Source organism: Sciurus vulgaris, assembly GCF_902686455.1.
Source record: "Sciurus vulgaris genome assembly, chromosome: 15".
NCBI lineage: Eukaryota > Metazoa > Chordata > Mammalia > Rodentia > Sciuridae > Sciurus > Sciurus vulgaris.
In genome coordinates, this window is record NC_136476.1 from 73,162,349 (window position 1) to 73,187,888 (window position 25,540).

General features: G+C 41.3%; 1 protein-coding gene across 3 annotated transcripts in view; it reads right to left on the bottom strand.

The window, feature by feature from the left end:
* The window catches only part of ASTN2 (astrotactin 2), an 883,413-nt gene that overhangs the window by 536,624 nt on the left and 321,249 nt on the right, over window positions 1–25,540 (bottom strand). For all 3 annotated transcript variants that reach the window (XM_079113408.1, XM_079113407.1, XM_079113406.1), the window contains one exon: window positions 18,345–18,491. In XM_079113408.1, coding sequence (XP_078969534.1) covers window positions 18,345–18,491 — 147 coding nt within the window. The remainder of the gene's footprint in view (window positions 1–18,344; window positions 18,492–25,540) is intronic.

A 25,540-nucleotide genomic window follows, 5' to 3' on the forward strand; every position in this document is an offset into this window, starting at 1 on the left:
TATCTTGAATAGGGAATGGATCTGCATATACTGAGCTCCAACTCTATGTTGGATACCAGAACAAAATGTGGAGGCTATAAAGGTAGAAGAAAAAGTCCTTGCCTAGAAGCAGTGCTATGGCTCAGTCAGGAAATTGTTGGGCAGAACATTATAAGGGAGCATTGTCAACCTTGAGATGACAACATAATAGGGACCTCTGGAAGCTCAGGGAAGGGACATTTGCCTCCTCTGCACAGCCAGAGAACATTTCCTCCAAATGTCCACACCTGAGCTGAGTGCCGAAGCACAAGAAGACAGCAGCCAGGAAGAGTGGAGGGACTGGGGATTTATGCAAAAGGAAAGAAATCTTTATAAAGGAGCAAAGGAGGACCCAGACCCTAAGGAAACAGCCATTACATGTGGCTGCATGTGAGATGCCTGAAGTGGGGAATGAGTAAAGATAGTTTTAGCTCTAATAGTCTATAATTTGGGAAATTGCCAAGCCAGCTCCTTGGCAACATACCCACTGTGGTCCCTCACCTCGGTGCCCACACTCTCCCTTCTGAAGTGGTAGAAGCTGCCATTTTAAATTGATTCCATATTTCAAACATGATACCAGTTCCCATTCCCAGGTTTCTGTGCTCCTTGCTGGCCTCTGTGACCAAGGCAAGTCCCCAGCCCTGCACATTAACGCTGGATCTGAGTCTTAGCAGGAAATAGCCATCCCCAGAAGCTTTGCAATTGCAGGTCACGCCAGCACCTGTATGGGTGTTGCAAACTGATCCCTTTCTCCATCCTCCATGCTGGCCCTAATACTGTGGTGAGACATCACCCAAGATATTATTCAGACCATTCAAGCCTTCAGCAGAGTGGCCTTCAGAGACCTGAAAAATTAATATTGCTCAGAGCACAGTGACATGTCTTATGAATAATTTTCATCCAGGCAGGATTTGGGAAGGTCCTAATACTGTATGATCTTCAGAGTTATTGACATTTTTTTTCCTTTTTGTCTCTCACTGTTTTTATCCCTACAAATGTAACCAAGAGGTGGGCATCTGATTCTTGATCTCATATTAGGAAACTGGTGCATGAGCAGAATCATAATAAAAGCAAGTACTTGAGCATGTCTACCATGGGCCAAGCCCTTGCAGTTAACAACCATTTAATCTTCACAATAACAGACTGATTTATGGTGCATCCACGTCCTCGAGTTGCAGAGGAGGAAGGTGGAGTTAGGTTTTGAATGCACGGACTCGGGTTGGTGTTCGTGCGCTCAATACCATGCCTCACAGCTTTGCAAAGGGGAAATGGTTACCCAGTTGGTACCCCCAGTTGAGCTTCTTGAGTCAACGTCTGGATACCCCAGCCCATCAGGAATCCCAGGAAGCAAATGACACATCACCTGCGACTCCCAGCTCTCTGGGTCTCTAGCTGCAATCAGTTTCTTGTTTAAATGCACTTATTCTGCAGTTCCAGCTTATGCCCTTATCTTTTTTCTTTTTTCTAATGTTCCTGCTGAAACATTATCATATGGACTAAACGTAGCAGCCCCCTCCTAGGGTCACTTGCTTTAAGCTCTGGCAACCTCAAACTGCCTTTCACATGTGGTCAGTCAGTTCATGAAGACTGTGAAATTGGGGTTTGTGGAGAAAGAAGACATTTCCCTGTCCTCTGGAGGCTTCCAATGGCAGGACTACTGATCCGAAACTGAATATTGGATATATGCCAAGGAGGATCGCCCGATGACTTACTGTGATTGTCCCCACTTCAGAGATGAACAAAGAGAGACTGAGAGAGATTAAATAACTATCTCAAGCTTACATAGATGGAAATATTCAGAACCAAGTATTAGCCACACAAAGTGTGAGTATAGCTCAGACTTAACCAAATGGGTAAGTAATTGCAAACGTACTGAGTGCAAAAAGGAAAAGAAGAGACCCTATAGCAGGGTGAACCCACAGATCAGGAGAGTGAGGATGAGGATGCTGAGGATGCTGACAAAAGCTAACGCTGCCAAGCACTTCCTGTTTGCAAACGTTCTACCCAATACGGGCATCTCATTGAATTCTCAACTCTGCAGATTAAGAAATAAGACAGAAGGGTCAAGTGGTGGTACCATTGAACAGTAATGAATATATAGAGAGAGTTAGCATCTGAACCCAGATGTGTACAATCTATAGCTTGAACCCCAAATTAACAAACTGAAACAACAATTATGACTCCTACACTTCTTGGTTTAAAATCCATCAGTGGTTCCATGATGCTTAACTGCTTTTGTGTTAAGGGCCTCACACAAAGGGCCCTGCTTTTCCTTACTGGTCTTCACGTTAGTCCCATTCAAGCCCCTATGGGGCTCTGGCTGCTCTGGACACTACCTGCTCCTGCCAGACCTTTGCTCCTGCTGTCCTCCTGGCCTGGAAGAATGCCTTATCTTCATTCTGTCCCATCTCCAACAGAAGTGCAGACTCCACTCCCCATCCCTGTTCATCTAGTTTGCTTAAATGGGAAAAGGTCTAAGCAAACTCCTCCACCCCACTCCCCCGAAGTTTCTCCCAGACCTTCCCAGTGGAGAACACTCCAGGCTTCCTTGGCAACATTGCTGCCTCTTGCTTTGTGCTGTCCAGCTACAGATTATGATTGGCCATCTATTGGAGTCTTTGTTTTATAGATCTATCACTTTAAGTAGCAGAGGCAAAGCCTTCAAGGGCATGATTAGCATTAACTGACCATCGGTTTTTGGCTATTTTCATGCCATCCTCTATTCCATCCTGACCACCACCCTGTGAAGCAGGTACTTATTACTTTTCTTTTATAGATAGTATGTTTGGTGGTTCAGAGAAGTGAGGTGACTTGTCCAAGATCTATAGTAAGTAAGGAGAAGAGTGTGGATTTGAACCTGAGCTTTTCAGATTCTAAATCTCTTGTTCTCCCCTGACCTCACCCACCTTTAAAGCTGACTGTGTTTGGACTTCTCCCATAATGGCATCCTGGCTCTAAGCAGGCAGATGCTCAGAAAATGTCAGTTTGAAGTCTGAATGGATGGACTCATAACATTCAAATCAGAACTGGGGTTAAAGCACAGGAAGGAATAAACAGGAGGTTCAGGGGTGGTCTCTGCTTTGGGACAACTCTGCCTCAGGACCTGATGCCCAGGCCATTAGCAGAGATTCATAAATTTGCCAACAGCTTCTGGAAAGCCCAAAGCTGAGCAGCTGCAGATATATTTGGCTTAGATAATCCAGAGGGGCAGAGTAGGGAGGCAGGAAAAATAGCAAGGCATTTCTGGGTCCCAGGGCTGGGGGAATGCATAGGTTTAATTATTCCTCCCATCTCATCTCACCATTTCCCCTTGGAATACACTGCGTCTCCCCTTTCCACACGCTTGCTGGCATCTAAGATGTTCAAGGTCCCCTGGCATCTGGAGCTGAGAGCTAGAGATAGGGATGCACTTTCCCACCACACCCTGGCTTCCCCCCACTTTCTTTTTCATCCAGACAGCCTTGGGAGCCTGCAGTCCCTGCAGAAGCTTGGCTGTGATCCTTCTAAGCTTTCTTCAAATGGCAACTTGTGGGCTGTGGAAAGTTTGCTCAGCTGCCTCTGCTCCCAGCATCCTTGCTCAGGGCTATCTGGTTGCAGATTGGACCTAACCAGTCTGAAGAGAGAGGACTGGGGACACTAGCGTGATGGCTGCATAGAGACCTGGGAGTTCTCCCCACATCATCCGGTAAGTGAAGGGGGACACAATGATCATACATATTCATGGGGTACAATGTGATATTTTGACACATGTACATAATGTGCAATGATCAAATCAGAGTGATGAGCATATCCTTCACCTCAAACGTTTATCATTTCTTTGTGCTGGGAACATTCCTAACCTTCTAGCTATTTTGAAAAACACTATAGATTACTGTTAACTATAGTCACCCTAGAGTGCTATAGAGGACTTAATTATTTTATCTATCCATTAATGACCCTTCCCCATCCTTCTGCCCGCTAACATTCTGACTCTGGTTATCACTGTGCTACAGTCCACTTCCACAGATCATCGATTTTAGTTTCTACTGAACTAAAAATGTGAGAACATGTGTTTTTGTCATTCTGTGTCTGGCTTATTTCACATAGCATAACATACTATAGGCATTGAACCCAGTTTTTCTCCTGCTTTTAGGATGTTAGGGCAGGAAAATGCTAAGCATCCTCCTGTTCCCCTCCCACAATTTTAAAATGAGGAAACTCAGGCCTGATCAGAATCATGCAAAGTTATGGTAGAGCCAGGACCTAACTTTAATCATTGAATTAATTTTTCTACTGCATTTTGTGGTTTCTTAATCTGAAATAATTCTAGTCAACCCCTTGCTGCCTGTGTGACATGGAGGTGGTCCTTGGGCTCACATGACCTTTCAATTTCCCTATGCCCTAAACTGAGGATAACAACTGGACCTACTTCATGAGGTCATGGAATTAAATGAGGTAATACCTTGCACAGGACTTAAAGCAGCACCTGGCACTTAGCAACAGTTCTGGAATGTTCCCATTTATCAGTGCTGTTACTGCAACCATTAGGAAGATTCTACAACAGGGTCTATATAGATGAGGCCAAAAATGCCCATACCCTTCTCTGGGAACCCTGCAGTCAATCATTACCCATTTCCAGGCAAGCAACCGTGGCTCAGAGACCTAGCTCTGAAAGCACCTGCTCAAGATGTTCTCCCCTTGGCTTCCCTCCTCATCTCCAGCTTGCCTACGTGGCTGCCCCTTATCTGTCTCCATGGCCTCTAGCACAGGGTCATTATGAATCCTGCCATGCTACCTTTTATTTGCTGGTTGTTTCCCAATGCCATTAAACTAGAGGGGGTGGTGCAGAAGTTGCATTTTATCTACACCTGTATCCACAGTATCTGGGAATGTCACAGAGAAGGTGATAAGCAAATATTCATATTAGTCAGCGTTCTGTTGCTGTGACAAAATACCTGAGAAAATCAACTTAGAGGAGGATAGGCTTATTTGGGTTCACAGTTTCAGACATTTCAGTCCACAGTTGCTTGGCCCCATCATTGTGGGCTGTGATGAGGTGGGGCATCATGGTGGGAGCACCTGGCAGAGCAGAGATGCTACCTCATGGTGGCTGGGAAGCAGACAGAAAAGAGAGAGGAAGGAACTAGGGACAGGATAGAGTGTCCAAGGGGCCACCTCCAAGGACCCACTACCTTCATCTAGGTCCCACCTTCTACAGTTTCCACCACCTCCCAATAGTCAGTCATAAGTCCATCAATGTATGAATTCATTGAGACTGAGGTTAGAGTCCTCCTGACCTGATTACTCTACAAAAGCCAGGCCTCTGAACACTGCTGCACTGGGTACCAAGCCTTTAACACACGAGCTTGGGTGGACATTCCAGGTCCAAACCAGAACAGAAAGCCAGGAGCAGCAGGAGGGGGAGAGGGAGGAGGGAGAGAGGAGAGCAACAGACTCTATAAGAACAAGGAAATGGTGTCATGAATAGAGTTTCAAGTCTTTACCTTCTTCTTTCCGGCCAATAGAGACCAAACTCCCTAACACTGTAGCTTTTACATACCTAGCTTCGTCCACTAACACCCAATTTCAACCCTCCACTTGTCTTTATAAATAATAAAACTATGAACAGATAGTGAGAGAAAGGTACAGCATCCTTCTAAGTCATGTCTACTCTCACAGTTTGCCACGTTCACTAAAAAGCCTCAGCCTACCAATCCTCTTTGGAGGCAAGGAGTAGGAGCACCAAGGAAACAAGCTCAGGGGGGTGTTTGAATATATCCAAGGGCGCAAAACTGGAAAGCAGAAGAACTAGGTCTAGAACCCACATCTTCTAGGTCACAGATCAGTGTACTTAACCCCTGGCTCTCATCACCTTCTCTCTCCAAGCACGGCTCCAATGCCTCAATCCTGTGCCATTTTGCAAACACCAACCTGATAATGCTGGGACATCTGATGCCACAGATTGAAACTCCATCTCACCAAAGCTCCCACCCTGAATTCCCTCCTCCCAATCCGAGTCAAAGTGGCCGTCGGCTCCCAATAACAGAATGGGATTATCAATGAGATAAAAGTGAGTTGCACTATCCCTTGAAGGAACCCTCTGCCCCCAGTTCCTGGGAACATATTTTTGGACTCAATCTAAATCAAAACACACAAATTAGTCTCCAATTTTGGACGTCAAACTCAGTTATCTCTTTTGTTAAGGAGGTAAATTGGGAACGATTCATTCTGGTTGGAAGCCAAGCTAACATCTTAGCACACAGCGTCATTAAAAAAAATCCCAATCCCCCCACTGACTGCCTTAATATCTTTAAAAGGTTGAACATATTCCAGTGCTTAGAATGGGTTCCCAGGTTTGTTCTCCCTGGGACCCTTTGCCACAGGTAACCTGGGTATCAGTTCCTATTTAAGGAAGAAACAATCTGAAGCACATTTTTCCTTCTGCAGGTTTGTGGACTAAGGATTTCCTAATGAAGAGGTTTGGAAAGAAACAGAGCCCACTCTAGGGGGTATCCACAGCTCTCAGCACCAGCTCCAGGCCACTGCCGAGCAAGTTGCCCATTAAGTACAAGAAGAAAGAGAAGGAAAAAGTTTTCACAGTTTATAATTATGTCACCAGTTTCATTAGAGATCTCATTTTAATTCTGACCGAAACCCAGCCTTCCTTCTCCCTGTACTCTCTCACGTATAGTTATTAAGTCTGGGTTGGAGTTCAACCTATTCTTCCTGGTTTCAGCATATTAATATGGTTTATTGGTATTTCATCGCCACCTCCCCCATGGGTGTGCTGAATCTCAGCTCAATTTATATTTTCCTGGGCTCTGGGTAAAGCTTGTTTCATTTTGGTGTTGAGGGAAGGCATGTGAGTTTGATTGGAGTTTCTTATCTTTGGGGGCTGGGGCAAAGACCTTGGAGAGGGAAGTCAATCATCAAACAGGGGCAGCCTCAGGTCCTTGGCACTGTCATTCTCCAGGACGAGTCTTCTCAAGCCACCTGGGTCCACCTGCCGGTCCTCCCTCCTAGGCGTAATTTATTATATGTCTACTAAGTCAAAACTTCGATGAGCTATTACAATAGGTCAGCACATGAGTATGCTGTCGCCCTTGACCTTGAAGAAATTTAAGCCTACGCACGACCTTGCTTATTTATTCATTTTTTTTTTAATTTAGCAAATGCTTTTAGGGGAGCACCTACTTGGTTTTCAGACACTGTCTCAGGTGCTAAATCTGATCTAAAAATAAACAAATTCTCTAGGCTTACAGAGCTTCCAACCTAGTGGGAGAGACCAACATTAACAAGGTAAGTATGGAATTATAATAGAAATAAGTTTAATATGGGAAAACATCAGGGTTCAAGGGGAATAATTAGTAAAGGATCAACAGAAGCTAGAATGTGATAAAGGGAGGTCAGTCACCCATGAATTCATGGAACAAATGGAGAATAGTTTTCAGGAAGAGAGAGAAACATGTGCAAAGGCCCTGAGGCAGAAGGCAACAGACTATTTAAGGAACCAGTCAACAAAAACAGTGTGAGGTGAGACTGGAGAGGTGGGCAGGGATCTGACCTCTAAGGGCCATGTCAAGAAATGCAGTCTTTGTAACAAATGTCAAAGGAAGCCATTGAGCAGTTTTATGGAAAAACGTAACTCATTGAGATCTTGTTTCATTTTAAACCATCATTCTATTTTCAGCATTGAGAAAAAAATGGAGGGAGGCTAGATTGAACGTAGGAGGCCATTTCTTAGGCTAAGGCAATTGTTTCAATGACACATACCTGACAGTAAGTTAGTGGAGATAAACTGTGTTCATTTGAAAGGTAAAAATAGAGTTGAATATAATAATCAAGGAAGGAGAGACTAATCTATGGGAGATGCACTGAGGATGGTTTTCTGGAAAAAAAAAACCAGAAAATTTAGTCATGGCTTAGAGATGGGTGGGATTATAATAAATGGAAACCCAGAGGGGTACACTGGTGGAGAATAATGATCTAGCAAAGTCACAGAGAGCAGCATCTAGGAGGCAAGAGAGTCCACCTATCTAAACAGTATCAACTGCATGCAAATGAGACGAGGAGCAAAAGGCAGAGGCCGTATTGTATAGCACCTCCACCAATTAACATGTTCCATGATGTTCAGCGATCTGCAGTCAACACCAAACATTGTGAAACAAAGCCTGGGATGATTCCAGAGAGCAGGATGTCCAAGGAGCTCCTCTTTAAAAATAAATTGGTTGGCAGTGTGTGGCTGAGCAGCCACTTTCACTGTGGTGTAATTTCTCCCTTCTAAGAATTGAAAATACTCCTCCCATGTATTCAAATCACTGCAAACTAGCTCTACAGCCTATTATGAACCTCACTCCTCATTAAAGGCACAAAGCCACACATCAGCTTACTCTCCTGGGTTGGAAGACATGAAGTATGGTTGGAAGCAAATAAATGTAGACAAGATTCATTGTAAACAAATTTGTGTTCAAAAACAGCGACACGTGTGGCATATTAATGAACTCGCTATCCTAATGTGCAAGGCACTCGTCGATTTCCTAGGCTCAGGAAGAATCCTCAGACAGACTCCAAATAACTCAGTTACAGGGAACAGAGAAGACCTGAACACCATCTTAGTTCAGCCAGAAAGATGAGGTTGACAGTTTAAATTGGTCTGAATAAAAAGTTTTTTTTTTTGCTACAGGTAATTTTATGCAATGATCATATCAATATTAAATCATAGCTTTAGGTGTATGTGTTTGTGTTTAGTGACAAAAAAATATTCAAGAGACATTCCTGTTCTTTCCCCATTTCTGAGTTCTTACCCTATTTCTGAGGTTAGGCAAGGAATGGATGGTCATCAGGAATGAGGCAGTAAAAGAATAACAAACATATTCTGAAAGTCCTCAAAATTGAAGTGGTTTTAAAATTTAGATTCTGATATAATGGCTCCAAATCAAAATATCATGTACTCCATCCAAGAGCAGTTCTTCTGTTCTCTGGCTTCACACAATATGGTCATCTATTCTCTGGAGGTTCTCGATGACGGGGGACTCATTACCTTGCAATGACCCCCTTCCAGTATTAAGAAAATATTATCACAACTGCTAACATTTATGTGATTTATTGAGCCATTACTAGGTCTTAGGTACTGAGCTAAAAGCTTTATGAGCATTATTTCACTTATTCTGCACAATAAGTCTATGAGGTAAGCATTGCTATTATCCCCAATTTATAGATAATGAAACCAAAGCTTACAAAGTTTGAGTAACTAACACAAAGTCAATAGTAGAAGAAGGCATTTCCAGATCAAGGCTCCATCCTCTATCATCCCTCACTATCCTCATCACCCAGCGAGCTCAAGTTTGGCTTCCTGAGGCTTCCCAAAATGAGCTTCTTCCCTTTTCAAGACAAATGATAATTATCGTTTTCTCTTCTTTGGAAGCTTGGAGCATGACAAGACATTGGGTTAGGATTTGCATAGACTTAAGTTTTATATGGCTTCACCTCTGTGTGCTAACCTGGTCAAAACACTTAACGTCTCTGAGTCCCATGTTTTCAAGATTTATTTTTAATTGACACAAAATTGTACAAATTTATGTTACACCATATGATGTTTTCATATACCTATATATTGTGCAATGTTCATACAAGGGTAAACATATCTGTCTTCTCAAACATTTATCATTTTTGTGGTAAAAACATTTTAAATCCCTTCTTCCAGACTTTTCAAACCTACAGCGTATTTTCATTGTTTATAGTCACCCTTCTGCAGCACAGGACATCAGAACATATTTCTCTTATTTAACTCTAACTTAGTGCTCTTTGGCCAGTCTTTTCACATCTCCCTTTTCCCTGGTTTCCTCAGATTCTGGAAACCAGTATTCTACTCTTAACGTTATTCGTTCATTCATTTGTCCAATTACTGTTGGTGTTGGGAATTGGATCCAGGGGCCTCACTCATGCCAGGAAATTGCCCCACTGAGTCAAAACCCAGCCTTTAACTGATTTTTCTTTTTTTAAAAAAAGGTGTAACTTGTTTTTTATTTTTTTATTTTTTACAGACTGCATTTTGGTTCACTATACACAAATAAGGTACAACTTTTCGTTTCTATAGTTGTACATGATATAGATTCATACCATTCATGTAATCATACATGTACATAGGGTAATGATGTCTGTCTCAGTCCACCATCTTTCATACCCCTGCCCTTCCCCCCTCTCATTTCCCTCACATAATCTAAAGTTGCTCCATTCTTCTTTTACCCCCATCCCTCCACCCCCGTTATGTATCATATCCATATCAGTGAAAACATTCAGCCTTTGACTTTTTGGGATTGGCTTACTTCACTTAGCATGATATTCTCCAATTCCATCCATTTACCTGCAAATGCCATTGTTTTATTCTTCTTTACGGCTGAATAATATTCCATTGTGTATATATATTACAGTTTCTTTATCAATTCATCTGTTGAAGGGTGTCTAGATTGGTTCCACAATTTAGCTATTGTGAATTGAGCTGCTATAAACATTGATGTCACTGTGTTACTATAGTATGCTAATATTTATGAATTTTTTAAAAAATATTTTTATTTATTTTTTACAAACTGCATTTTGATTCATTGTACACAAATGGGGTACATCATTTTGTTTCTATGGTTATACACGATGTAGATTCTAATTTTTAGTCCTTTGGGTATAAACTGAGGAGTGGGATAACTGAGTCAAAATGTGGGTTCATTTCAAGTATTCTAAGGAATCTCCATACTGCTTTCAAGAGTGGCTGCACCAATTTGCAGCCACTGCAATGTACAGGTGTGCCTTTTTTCCCCACATCCACGCCAATGCCTATTATTGCTTGTGTTCTTAATAATAGACATTCTAATTGGAGTTAGATGAAATCTTAGAGTTGTTTTAATTTGCATTTCCCTAATGACCACTTCTAGTCAACATCACCCTTGAAACACTAGCCAAAGCAATTAGACAGACCAAAGAAATTAAAGGGCTACAAATAGGAAAAGAACTCAAGCTATCACTATTTGCCAATGACATGATTCTATATTTAGAGTATCCACTAAACTCCACCAGACGACTTCTAGAACTAATAAATGAATTCAGCAAAGTAGCAGGATATAAAATCAATACACATAAATCTAATGCATTTCTATTCATAAGTGATGAACCCTCTGAAAGAGAAATTAGGAAAACCACTCCATTCACAATAGCCTCAAAAAAAAAAAAATACTTGGGAATTAATCTAATAAAAGAGGTGAAAGACCTCTTCAATGAAAACTACAGAATACTAAAGAAAGACATTAATGAAAACCTTAGAAGGTGGAAAGATCTCCCATGTTCTTGGATAGACAGAATTAATACTGTCAAAATGGCCATACTACAAAGGCACTATACAGATTCAATGCAATTCCAATTGAAATCACAATAACTTATTTTTAAAAGGATTTATTTTCATTATTTTTAAGTTGATACTGGGAATAGAATTCAGCAGTGCTTTACTACTGAGTTACATTCCCAGTCCTTTTATTTTATTTTTTCAAATTTTGAAACAGGATCTCACTAAGTTGCTGAGAGTCTTACTATGTTGCTGAGGCTGGCCTCAAACTTGTGATCCTCCTGTTTCAGCTGCCTAAGTCACTGGGATTAGAAGTTGTGCCACTATGTCTGACTATTCTTATCTTCTCACGATCAACTTTTTTGGGGGCAGTACCAGGGGTTGAACTCAGAGGCACCCAACAGCTAAGCCTCATTCCTAGCCTTTTCTTTTTTTAAATTTTTTTAAAAACTGTGAGACAGGGTCTTGATAAGTTGCTTAGGGCATTTCTAAGCTGCTGAAGCTATCTTTGAATTTATGATCCTCCTGCCTCAGCTTCCCCAGCCACTGGGATTACAGGTGTGCACCACCACACCTAGATAAGATCAACTTATCAAGATTCAACATATGAGTGAAATCCTGCAGTACATTCATGTGGTTGCAAATTACAAGTTTTCCTCCATTTTTTTGGCTGAACAGTATTCCATTGTGTATATGTTGCACATTTACTGCACATTTTCTTTATCCCTCATCAGTCTATGGACACTTAAGTTGTTTCCATTTCTTGACCACTGAAAATAATGCTGCAGTAAACATGAGAGTGCAGATGTCTCTTTGACAAGCTAATTTAATTTCCTTTGGATATGTGGTTGTTAGTGGGATTGTCGTATAGGAGTTCTATTTTTAATTTTTTGATAAACCTCCACACTTTTCCCCATAATGACTACTAATTCAAGCTCTTACCCATAGGGTATAAAGGTAATTTTTTTCTCCACATGTAGCAGCAAAGCAGCACAACTTGGTATCTTTTAACTTTTTTTTCCCCCTAGTACTGGGAACTGAACCCAGGGCCTTGCACATGCTACATCGCCAGAACTTTAAAAAAAATTTTATTTTAAGACAGGATTCAGCTAAATTGCTCCAGTTAGGCTTGAACTTGTGATCCTCCTGCCTCAGTTTCCTGAGTAGCTGGTATTACAGGTTTGTGCCTCCTCATCTGGCTCTTTTATCTTTTAGTTAACAGCTATTCTATTTAAAGTGAGATGATAACTCATTGTGGCTTTGATTTGCATTTCCTGATTATCAGTGATGTTGAACATTTTTTCACATACCTGTTTGCCATTTGAAAGCCTTCTTTTGTGAAATGTCTATGTAGGTTTACTGTTTTTAAATCAGATTGTTATTTTGCTATTAATTTTTTTGAATTCCTTATAAATTCTGGACATGTATTATCACAAAATGTGTATTTTGCAAATATTTTCTCCCATTCTTAGGTCACCTCTTCATTCTGTCCCTAGTTTTCATGTATTCAAAGTAAGGATGCTAAATTCTGCCTCAAAATTTTGCTATGAGAACTGAATGAAGTCCTCTAAGTAAAGTGTTTTGCACACTGTTAGGTATATAATAGATATGCTCAATCATTTTGCTTCTCTTTCTATGTTCCTTCGAATCTTCTTTTATAATGATCTCTTCCATACTGTCCTCAAGAAGTCTTTAGGCATCTCCAAAATTTTTTCAATATCTTCACTGTCAAATCCATTCCTTTGAACAACTTCCAAAGTACAGTCATTCCCAGAAGAGAGAACTCTAGTTGTAGTGTGACCTGTCTACACTGGAGTGGAATCATTTTAATCAAGACAGCTTATTCCTCTAAATGTGGTCTCCTCTACTGGCTTTCCATTTTGGATAGCATCCTGAGTTACATTAGGATATTCAGAGAATATAAGAACTAACATCTTAGCTAAGATAGGCTTTTCATACTAACTAATAACCATTCATCAATCATACTACCTGATGGAAATTTTGATGAGACCCAGGGTAAGGGTCTCAAGGGTGAACAATTTGCACAGTATTCGGTCCTATGAACAATCATTGGATTAATGCTATCAGGGAGCTCCAATAATAGGGCATTGATAAAGTGAAAGATCGAGAATACAAAATCCCCTTACCAAGAACCTTATAAGGATTCTAAGGGATTGCAAGGAGTGATCACATATGTTCTACAGAAGGAATGCAATACAGAAGTATAGACATCTCTCTCAAAGTTCTGTTAATATTTTTGCAAAGAATATTAGTGCCTGGGCTCTACCCTCAGAATTTGATTAACTAGTTGTGAGGATTATCGGCCATATGTAGATGATTTATAGATCACAGCCAGAGAGACAATGCTAATTTCAGTAAGTTTATATGCAAATGCATTTCCTGTCTCTGATGCGTACTTAGCAGGGTAAACAGCCACTGGTAGCCTTGAAGAAGTCCAGAGAAAAGAAGGCTTGAGATTTGCTAAGACCTGGAATGGGACTGTGTCACTAGGTAAAGCTCTTGCCAGCTGGGCTCTGGACAAGTGCTATGTCATATTGACCTTTTCCCTGTAATGGGCAGTAAGCATCAAGTATAACCATGCAGTAACACAGGTCAGAATTCATTTTCCTCCCTAAGATAGGACACATTACTCAGTCCCCTCTAGTGCTTCAGCACCACGGACAGCGCAATGTGTGTGGTTGGCTATGAGCTCTCCATACTAACAAATGGACCAGCGCCTTGGCAGCCTGGAGCTCCTGTGGGAGGGTGAGAAAGAATGAGAGCTGCCATGGTGATAGTCCTTGGGAGACAAGGGCCCAACTTGAGATCCTCCTATCTGACACAAACTGTCTTCATGCTCACAGGCCTCATTATGGTATTTTTTAAAAACCTAGTACTGGTCTTAGGGTTATATATTATGATTTGGGGTGTATAAATACACCATCATAACGTTCTCTCTTGTCCTCCTATGTACCACCCTTACCTCTCCAGGAATAGAGCTAGAAGCCCCGCTAATCCAATGCATAAAAGATTGTTCTTCTCTATACCCTTCCCTACCCTCAGAATAAAATAAATTCTATTTGTTTTTAAATCCAAGTTCCTAAATATCAAATAGGCAAAATAAAGAGAACTTTGGAGAACATTAAGGGAGTGAGATGAACAATACATATAGTTGCTACCATAGGAATAACTGGGGTCATACAAGGAAGGTGGGGTTGTCTAGAACTACAGGACAGCCGTCCACCTGACTGTCAGTAATGATTGCTCTCAGGATTCCTGTTGGGGTCCAGAAGGCTGAGGATTTTACATGTTCAAGTCTACAAGTAGGATAAGCACTTCTGTCTGGAGGGGTACACATCATTCACTCCCTGCTCCATTTACCTGAGACTAGCTAAAGGCCTCTATTTAGACTATTTAGTCTCCTGTATCTCCTTGCCATGCCACATCTCAGTTTCTAAAGTCTTTTTCTCTAAGAACTGTTTCAAGAATATGAGTAATGCCACTTACATATATTGAGCAACCACAAAGGTTTTCATATTCAACTAGACACTTAATACATATTATGTCAATTAGGAGTCTCAAAATAATCCCTATTTTACAGATGAGAAAAATGACATTCCTGGAGATTACTTGGTTCTCCTATGTTTCACAGAAACTAAACAATGGAACTGAGATGCAAACCTACCCTGTCTCATTTAAAAGGATACACTGCTAACCAAGACATTACATCATGTAAGGTGTGGGGAATCCATCATGCCTTGGGACTGAGATACAGTGGGCAAGGTCCTTTCAATGCTGCCCACCATGCTTGCTCCATAACACTCTTGAGACTTGCCAGCTTCATGCTTATTTCTACTTTTCTTTTGTATTAACTGTATTTTCTTATTTTTGGTATTCTTGATACTCTGGCATCTGAGCCTTCCTGATAGATGAAAGATAGTCCCTTCTGAGGTTAGTCACATCTTAGAGATAGCAAGAGAGATGCTATGCTCAGGAGTATGCCTTTCTTATCAGATTAACCAATCCAGAGTCCTGACTCCATCTATCTTCCCTGTCTGCCTCATACATCCTAGAGATAATATTTCTCTTTCCTAATCATTATCGGGGCAAGATACCAGATAACTAGGGATAGTCCTTAAGCCCCATAGCCTACTAAAATTGCAAGCTAGCCAACCCTAAACATATCTACCCTGCTGACACACCCTTCCTGCAATAACCACAATACATCCCCTTGTCCATGCTTCACTCTTGCTCCCTCAACCTCCTGACAGACCCTGGTATCAGGCTGAGGCCCTGTACTCTGTGCGTACATCTGTGCCTGGAATCTGTGAGCAGATAAACTTAGTGTTTCACAAGTTATTTCTGTATCTGTGTCTTCCCCTACTAGATTGAAACAAATCCCAGATACATTTAAAAACTTCTTTGCTCTCTATTCATTCTCTACCTTAGTTTTCTTTGAGCATCCCCTTTTGTTAGAAATCTAGTAGAGGAATCCCATAGTACTGTTAACAATTCTGCTTTAATTCAGGACATATCACATTCAGGCCAAATTCACATATTTACTGAATGTTCATCATAGACCAGGCACCTTTCTTGTCATTAGAGATAACATTCCTCCCAAATGACTCAACTGCTACTGTCATGGTGATCCCAGTCTAGGGACAGATATAGACAAGCCCACAGGCATTTATATAGTATTATATCTGTGATAAAGGTCAGAACAGGGCATCAGCAGGACACTGAGAAGGGGCATCTTTTAATTCACCACATTTTGGTCCTTCCAAGTCATATGCAGATTTCTTAGGTTCCCATTTGATTTTGTTATTTCCTAGCTGCATTTTTAGACATAGGAAAAAAGTAGGAGTTGTAGTATTCACAACACCCTTGTAAGTATTATTAATATCATTCCTATCTTTTTAGGTGCATAGAAAGAGGCTCAGAGAGGGTAAATCACTCGCTTGGCTACAGAAGTAGTTGACAACAGAAAAAAAAAAATATTGGAATTCATACTTGTATCATTCAAAGCCTGTGCTCTTAACCATTTAACCATAACCTTGAGTCAGGTAATCATCCAAGGACATCCACCTGCAACAGTTTGCAAATAAATAGCTAAAATTTGAATATCCCTAAGGCCTAACACTGAACAGTTATTGAGTAGTGACTCATGAGGGACATCAGGTGGGGGACATGCCTTCCATTATGGCTAACATTTTCCTACTGTTCCTTCAGACCATTTTTATCAATCCTACTCACCCAGCCCCATTTCCCAGTCGTGCTTAGGTTCTGGCTATTCTCCCAGCTCCAGGTTCTGCGAGCCTACTTGACTTGCTCCTGTAAATTTTGCTTCTTGTACCTCCTCTGTCATCCCACTACCATCTCTCACACACATTTATCTATCTTTTGGACACATATTATTTAGAGGGACCAACCAAAGTCTTGTAGAGCCAGGTGTGATGGCACATCCCTGTAATCCCAGTGGCTCAGGAGGCTGAGGCAGGAGGAGTATGAGTTCAAAGTCAGCCTCAGCAACTAAGCAAGGTCCTAAGCAACCTAGCAAGACCCCATCTCAAAACAAAATATAAAAAAGGGCTGGGGATGTGGCTCAGTGGTTAAGCACTCCTGGGTTCAATTTCTGGTACCATTAAAAAAAAAGACTTGTATGTAGGTCTGAAAATCAACTGTACATAGACAAAATGAGAGAGACAGAGCTTGTTTGCAGTCCAAGTGAGAAACAAGCAGAGGCTCATTCACTACAATGAAGTGGGAGCAATCAGTCTTCATTAATGGAAGTATGAGTGTCTCAGAGAAAGTAGTAAAAGTTCCACTTTGCTCTGATCAGATCAAATGAAAGGGAAGGAGTTAAAGTTTGAATATCATAATTTAAAACATGAAGATGAAACTGAGTTGCTTTGAGATAAGGCTGACAAATAAAAGGAAAAGATGTTGAAAACATTCCCTATATAACTCATGAAAAAGGTTTAAAAACTTAACATACTAACATGGTGCTAGAAGCCAGAGAGTTGGTTACCTCTGGAGAGCATTAATGGGTGGGGTGTATGCAGGAAACTTTTCAGGTGCTAGAAATCTTCTTTGGGTTTGAGCTGAATGGATGCCTATGAAGTTGATAGTAAAGGTTCTTATTTCAAAAATAGGAGAGAGGAAACTTCTAGAAGTGATGGCAACAATTATGGTATTATTTATGGTGATGATTTCACAGGTACACATTTATCTTCAAGCTAATCAAGATGTAAAATTTTTAAAAGTGTGAAAGATTAAAAATAAAAATTCTTTAGCATGCATAACTGTGATGACCTTCTTCAGAGTATTTATACCAAACTTCAATACATTTCAAGACTGTCATGCCAAGTGAGGACAAGGGTTTGGGGAAAACAGGCACCAACATCCGAAGCTGGAAGATGTAAACTGAAACGACTTTTCTGGAGGGCACTTTAGCAATAGATATCAAGCACCTTAATCAGTTTCTCGGACCATGCTTTGCTAATGACCACAGTGACTACAGTGTCTCATTAATTCAATTTAATTGGGCAAAGAATAAATGGTAGAATGTAAGATACTTGTAAAGTACGTTAACAGAGAATGAGATATGAATAGTCTCCAGAACATTCAGGAAGTTCCAGTAAAACGCATACCATCTTCCCTGTCATATGCATTTAATTAGCAAATACCCCTTGGGGGGCATTATAAAATTGGAATAGAATTCACAAGAATAATAAGATTCAGTAGGTTCTCTGAAGTAGCTCCATCCTTCTGCATTCACATTTGAATTCTTCCTAAAGTTAACAAACCTTATCCCTGCATGTAGAACAAAAGCCATCATTAATTTAATTCTAATAATCTAGGACATTAAGTGATAAGAGACTCTTCCAAAGCCTTTGGAGGCTGCATTTTTCCTGTACTGTATGTCATTCTGAGGTTGGGCCATGCATATACATGTTTGACTAGACAGGGATGCAAAGTGCCAAGTAGCTGTGGGACACCTTTGAAGCGGGGCTCTTACCGTCTGCAATGAAGTGCTCAGGCACATGCAGAGTCACCTTCACAGTGAGTGGACAGGACATCTGGTTGCCACACACCATGGCCAGGATGCAGGAGCTCACTGCAATCAGCGTCAGGGCTGTCTTGTTCATTGGACTCTTCAGTAAACCTGGTGACAAAAAGACACACAATTCCACAAGGTGAGAAAATGGGGACAACATGGAGTTTGAGAATCCTGTTACTTCCTGAATGAGAATCTGAAAAAAGAACAAGGGGAAACTCTCATCTCTTCTAACCTTCGTGTATCCTTATTTGGTCTTGGTTTAATTCTCTTGCTAAATAGGCTTACAATTTATTTGGGGGGTGAGGACAAAAAGCTTTCTGAAAATTGTTGCAAGTCTTACTCATTCCTCTCCAAATGGGTTGATCATTCTTTTGTTTTTGTTTTATGTGGTGCCAGGGATAGAACCCAGGGTCTCAGGCATGTTTGGCCCATGCTCTACCACTGAGCGACATCCCCAGCCCAGGTGGCCATTCTCTTTTCTTTCTTTTTTTTTTTTTTATATTTAAGATTGAACCCCAGAGTGCTTAACTACTGAGTCACATCCCCAGCCCATTTTTATATTTTATTTAGAGACAGGGTCTCACTGAGTTGCGTAAGGCCTTGCTAAGTTGCTGAGGCTGGCTTTGAACTTGCAATCCTCCTGCCTCAGCCTCCTGAGCTACTGGGATTACAGGTATGCACCACCATACCTGGCAGCTATTTTTTGGGGGGGAGATTAATTCATTTAAATGTAACAATAATAAACCCATCAAACATTAATCTACAGAACATATATTTTCCAAACCAAAAAGTAAAAGCATGACATTATCTTACATATTTGTAGCTCTTTTCAGTGTCTGTCTTAATATTAGACAGCTAGATTCTCATCCCCCCAGCAGCCATTCTTGATAATATTTAGGTGATCCCAAACTCTCCACTCTCTCTGGAAACAAATGGAAACACATTGTGTTGCTAGTTTAGCAGGGCCAATGGGATAAGTGTGTGCCTTGTTGGACAATCCTGGGTTCAGAGTTGGGCTTTCCTCCTCACTGGTTGTACCATCCACTTCATTTTTCAAACCTCAGTTACCTGAAAGTTGAGGCACCTCACAGGACTGCAGAGATGACCACCTGACATAATGTGTTTTGATGCCTGTCATCTGGAAGGGTTTCACAGAGAGCTGTTTCAATATCATTTACTGCGCATCTACTTTGTGAGATGCAAATAGAGCAGAATAAGAATAGCCCTGGCTCTTCAGGAATTTATAGGCTAGAGAAAAAGCAAGCATATCCATAGCTAATTAGCCCCCAAGAAAAATTGTGTAAGACCTAGACAAGAGAGTTGAGTGCAGGGAGGGGAATTTTGCATGGGAAAATTAAAGACAATTTAATGGATGCACTGGAATAAGTAGATTGGCTTTGCATGGCTAGGAGTGTGCTGGGCCAGCAAAGAGATTTGAGTCCCTGTTTGTTTCTCATGTTTTGGGCTTTACTCTTGACATCTGTTTTCAAGGGTTTGATTAACAGCCTTAGAGCAATACCTCCCAAATTTCTTTTACCTGCTAAGCTTTTCTTTTGAGCAAACCTCTATTCCTCAACTTCTTGGATCTCTGTGTGGACATCACACAAACATGTCAAATTTAATCCACTCAACATAGGGCTCATTATCTTCTCATTAAAGTCCCCTCCTCTTCCTGAGTTCCTCAACGTACTGAAAGCATCTCAGATGAGCATAAACTTAGATGTCATCTTCCAGGCTTCTGTTTTCTTCCATTACAGAAATGAAAGTCACACAGCCCTATTTATTGCACGTCCTTAGCATTTTCACATGCCATCCTCTTCTCTTCTACTGCCTGTCTGCTTCAGCATGAGGGAGGTGTGTCCACTGCGCTCCCACTGAAACCCCTTGAGCTGTTTTCCAGTGTCTGGTCACAGGGTGTGATCCATGCTCATTAGCCTGGCATCTGCAGTCTTTCATGATGGCACCTACATCCATGCCTCCTGTGCAATCGCCTGCCTGGCTGAAGTGCCTGCAGGGCTGGGTGGGTGCAGGGCCCTCCCAGTCAACCTCTCCATCAGGTTAATACAGCTGTAGGTATTTCTTGTTTCCTTGTCTCCCTTTCTGACACTATTTTAGGTTCACCAGAGATATAAATTCTTCATCGATTGTATTCCCCTGAATATCTTATCCTAAACTCTAGAATCTAGTGCACAGACCATGAAAAAAAGCACCATGTCCTATGTTTACCATCTTGTCCCAGTGCCTCACCCAGTGTCTGGCACATGGTAGAATCTCAGTAAATGCATGGTCACTTCCAGGAATGTTGGTAACATAATGACCCAGGTCAGAGGAATGCCAACTAATGTGGCCACACTAATGGGTTCCAATGGAAGAGTTTCTATGATGGCTTGCTTGGAGATTGCTTTATGGATGTTATTTTTCTTAATAAACAGTGAGCAGTGTGAGGAAAGAGACTCCATCTTTTCTTGGGGTCTCTCATGCACAGCTTCCTGCCTGGAACCTAGAAGCTGCCTAGTTTAAAAATAGGATCCTTGTCTTTACTCCCAGTCCTAAGGTAATGTATGGAATAGTAGGAACTGTTCACACATTTGCAGTTGTGCAGTTGTTACAGTTGTACAATAAATGTTAAATGGAAGAATAAGTTAAATAATAAGATGGTTCTAGTGTCAGGAGATGGGAAATCCCTAAAACCTAAAGTGATCATAAGGAAAAAAGGAATAAGTTTTATCTTTTATTTGAGCATCATAAGAAGCTGTTTCAAACCCAGATAATTATTTTAGTAACATGAAAAAGTTAACATCTATATTTTCTACTAGAAAGAAGACAGAGTAGGTTAAGTTGGTGTCTTGCATAGATCTCATCTTAAAAAGTCAACATAGTACTCCAAGCCTAGTTACTTAACAAATCTCCCCCAAATAACTGACATCACTAGCACTGTGTCTACTTGAGATTCAGTGGAATCTACTCTGGGGAAGAAACATGTAAGGACAAGTCCCTCATGGGCAGATTTTTGGGAAATAGGAGGATGAGACGTGAGAGGGAATGGGAATGAATGCCCTGGCCAGCCAGGCATGGAACAGCATCCTATACAGCCCTGAGAAAGCATTTCTCATCCTCGGACCCTATAGCCACCAAAACTAACATGGCCAAGGCATTCCTTTCACTAATTAACCAACTATCGGAAATACCTCCTGGGTTCCACAGGGTTGACTTCTGGTCTGGGGGAAGATGCCTGAGGAATAGAAGTATCATCACCAATACTCCCCTATTGGGCCCTGGCTGAACTAATTACATCCCCAAGGTCACTTAAACCTTCCCAGTAATCAAAGGTCTTGAGGAGTGGGAGGTGAAGTCTCCTTAGCTTATCTACACTTGGTTTTCCACTGAGAAAATAGCCATAAAATAACATCCTTTGAAAGTGTTATAAGAACTGGATGAGACAGTAAATGTCAAAGGCTTAGCATGGTTTCTGACACACAGTAGGCCCTTGGTGAACCATAAGACCCTAACCAGAGAGAGTTATTTGTCTCATTGCTGAGGGAAGAATCCAGGCCTCGTTTTATTCTTTGTTCAACACATTATCAGAACATATTAGGAAATGAATTATTCTTTATAAGAACAGAAAACAAAAGGAGAAGATAGTGAAAGAGGGGGAAAATGAGAAGGAGAATAAGAATGGACAGCATCCTGGGGCAGTCATTTACTTAGAGACTGTCTCAGTCACCACAGTTGCCTCTGAAGTCCAGGAGGAAGAGAGCACACTGGCCAAGCTTGCTCTAAGGTTAGATGCCCATGGAGCAGTCACTGAGTTGGGGGGAGTTGCCATAGCAACTGGAAACTGCACAGTGGGACTCAAACAAAGGTGACTTCTTAAGAGTTCCTGGTCCATGGAACTGAGCATAAGCACTTAGCTCTGAGTGGGTTAGATAGCCTTAAGCTAGAAAATATGTATCCCATAATACCTACCCCTCCCCAGGCAGACTCTGCAATGCACTGTCATTGTAAGGAGTAGGAAAGGGAACCTCCATTTGTTGAGTACTCACTCTGTCCTTCCAACCGTCCCACTGATTATTATTAAACATCCACTCTTTATGGGCACTATTCTAGGCATGAAGGGAGTGATAATGAACACAACAGCCGACGACTTTGACACTTACTAGAGGGTGGACACCACCTCTTTTAATTCTCAGGGCAAACTGTTACCACCATCCCCATTTTACAGAGAAGTGCAGAGCAATTAAATGAGTTATCTAAGGTCACTCAATTTGCATGTGCCAGAGTCTGGATGAGAGCCAGTCCTGTCCCATCTTTTCCCCTGTACCACATTGCCCACTTCCTTAGAGGACAAGGGTCCCAGGGTGAAACCTGTGTGACACCTATCCATTGAGCCAACCCTTGTAAGTCAAAGTGTCTTCATGAGAAAAATGGGAAAAGTGACCTTCATTCAGAACTAATGTGAGGTTGGAAAGGACCACATACACAATTAGTAAAGAAAATAAAAACTCATTAAATGAAAGTTCCAGGTCATAACATGAGTCTCCTCGGATGGCTATGGTCATAGTTCCGTTTGGGTCACATCCCTCTTTGCGGTCACCTCCCTATTGCTTGCACAGAAGGAGCCGTGCTGTAGGAGTATACAATCCTACAGGGCATATTGATTGCTGGGGCTGGAGAAAGCTAATAATCTAATTTTCTTTTCATTTCCCCTCCCGTACCCTTCAACTCCTCTCATGGTTGAAGAAGATGGCATAAAATGCATGGCTTGAGAAATTCGACTGGAAATAACTTGGCATTGTTGATCCACATACTGCCTATAATTTGGGGTTTGATTGATTCTTGGTTTGGAAATGCCAGGTTGAGAGAAGAAAATCAAATTTAAGTTAAATTTGAAATTGAATCAATCACTTCTTACAATGAAGAAAATAGATCTAACCCCATCAGACCACTGTGTGTGGAAAACTTAAAGCTGCTATATTCCCATTGATTCCTTCCTCCTGATATTCCCAAGGGCTGAAAGACTAGGTCCCACAGTGAGATGCAATTATTTTCTTTGAATGGCATATAGCATTGGGGTGAGGGGTGGGGATTCTAGGCAGTCAGTATGATGGAGGAGCACAGGTGGTAGAAAGATCACTTAGAAGAGTCTCAACTTTGCTTCTAGACATGGGGATTTCAATGCAAACCTGTCCATTTAATAGATATTTAACTTTCGGCAAGCTATATAATTCTCTGAATGTCTGAACATCTACAATATGGCAATGATAATGTCTAACCAGTAGAGAAGTTGCTTGAATTAGATGCGACATAGTAAATACAGCACTAAGCACTGTGCCTGACCCAGACCTTGGGCCCTGTAAGCTCTTGGTATCTTTCCTTTTTTCTCAATTTCTCAAAACCTCACTGCCTAACACTTGGCATCTACATGGCAGCAGCAGAAACTGTGGTACTTTTATTCATGCTGAGATTCTGGCTTTTACACCTGGCTGCTGACCCCTGTGGACAAGTAACCTTACACCTCCAAAACTCAATGTCCTTATCTAGAGTTAATCCATTCAAACATAGTTATTTAATAAGCACCTACCATATGCCAGAGCTCATATGGAGTGCCCTCCTATAATTTCCCATGCTGTAGCACACTTGAATACAGTAGGTGTTCAGTGGACATTTTTTCAATGAATGAAGGCTCAAATGTTTTCCATTCTACCAAGAGATGTCAGTAATGGAATGCTATTGTTTTCCCACTAGCCAACTGTATTCACTCACTCTTTTTCTGGTAAGCATTGGTACCTGTCTGGTCAAAAATCATTTTAAAAAGCCTCCATTGAGGCTCCAATCTGCTTGCACATCAGGGTGACCATGGCAGATCTCTGGGGTGCCTCATTAACCTCGCTGAGTGCCTCATGGGATTCCTGCAGCACCTGAGCTCCAGAACCTCTGAGCCTCTCTGCTGTATTTCTGGAAACTAAAATTGGGACACATTGTCTGACAAGTGCAGGTGTCATGCTGGAGGCAGGAAGAAAGAATATTTGAAATTGGAGTTTTCTTATAAACTCCAGAGTATGTGGCCCTTATATCCTCAGCCTGTTTCTGATGTCTGGATTCTCCACAAACTGCAGGGGGTGCTTCCATATAGGGCATCCTTTCCTTTCTCCTACCCTCTTGGATCCATGGCTCCCTCAAATTCCCCACCTCTGTCAAGAAACTAGTTGTTTTACCTTGGCATTTTCACATCCACGGTATCCTTTAAATGATAAATAATTTTCCGCATCTCTCATCCTTCATAGGTTTGCTCTTTATAAGATCTATGCACATGCTCTTCCAGCTCTTGTTTGAGTATTCCAGAGACAGCGAAGTCAACCAGTACCAAGCTGCAATCCTATTCTCAGTGTAATGTCTAAATAGTTCTAGAATCTCACTCTGTGAGCCAACTTCTGCAGTTCATGTTAATAGGATACACTGGATGCCACCTCTTCAGGGCAGCAATTTAGTCTGTTAAGGTGGCAATTAGGTTGCCTTATGCTTCCTGTCCTCCAAACCAAATATTTCTAGCTCTCATTTATTATTCTAAAGTTACATTTTCAATGTCTTTACAATACTATATAAAGGTTGGCTTGGTGGGGTGGGGTGGGGAGAGAAGGTCCTGGAGAATCTAGAGAATGAGATTGACCAAATTATGTTGTGTACATGTATGAATATGGCATAATGAATCCCACTATAATTATAATGCACCAATAAAAATTAAATAAAATCTGAAGTAAAAAATGTCATCGTCATCCACAAAAACTTATGTGCCAGACAATATAAGTAAAATTTTTCATGTAGTATCATTTCATCTTCACAGAAACTTCAAGAGATAGCTTCTATTATTACCTCTATTTTGCATGAGATGCAACTAAGACTGTCACTTGCTAAAGGCCATGGAGCTCCAGGCAAGGGAGCTGAGTGAGAAACCCATTGACCAGCATGACCTAGCTTATAAGCATTTCCTTCCAAAATGTCTCTGTCAACCTGCTAGATGGAGCCTGAACAGAGTAGAAGCAAAAACCTCAGCTGTTGAGCTGCTTTCACTTTAGCTTGCCCTCTGGAACCATGGAGACCATGGGTGAACTCAGGTGGCTTCATTGTCCCACCTGGTGTTGACTATAGATCTTCAA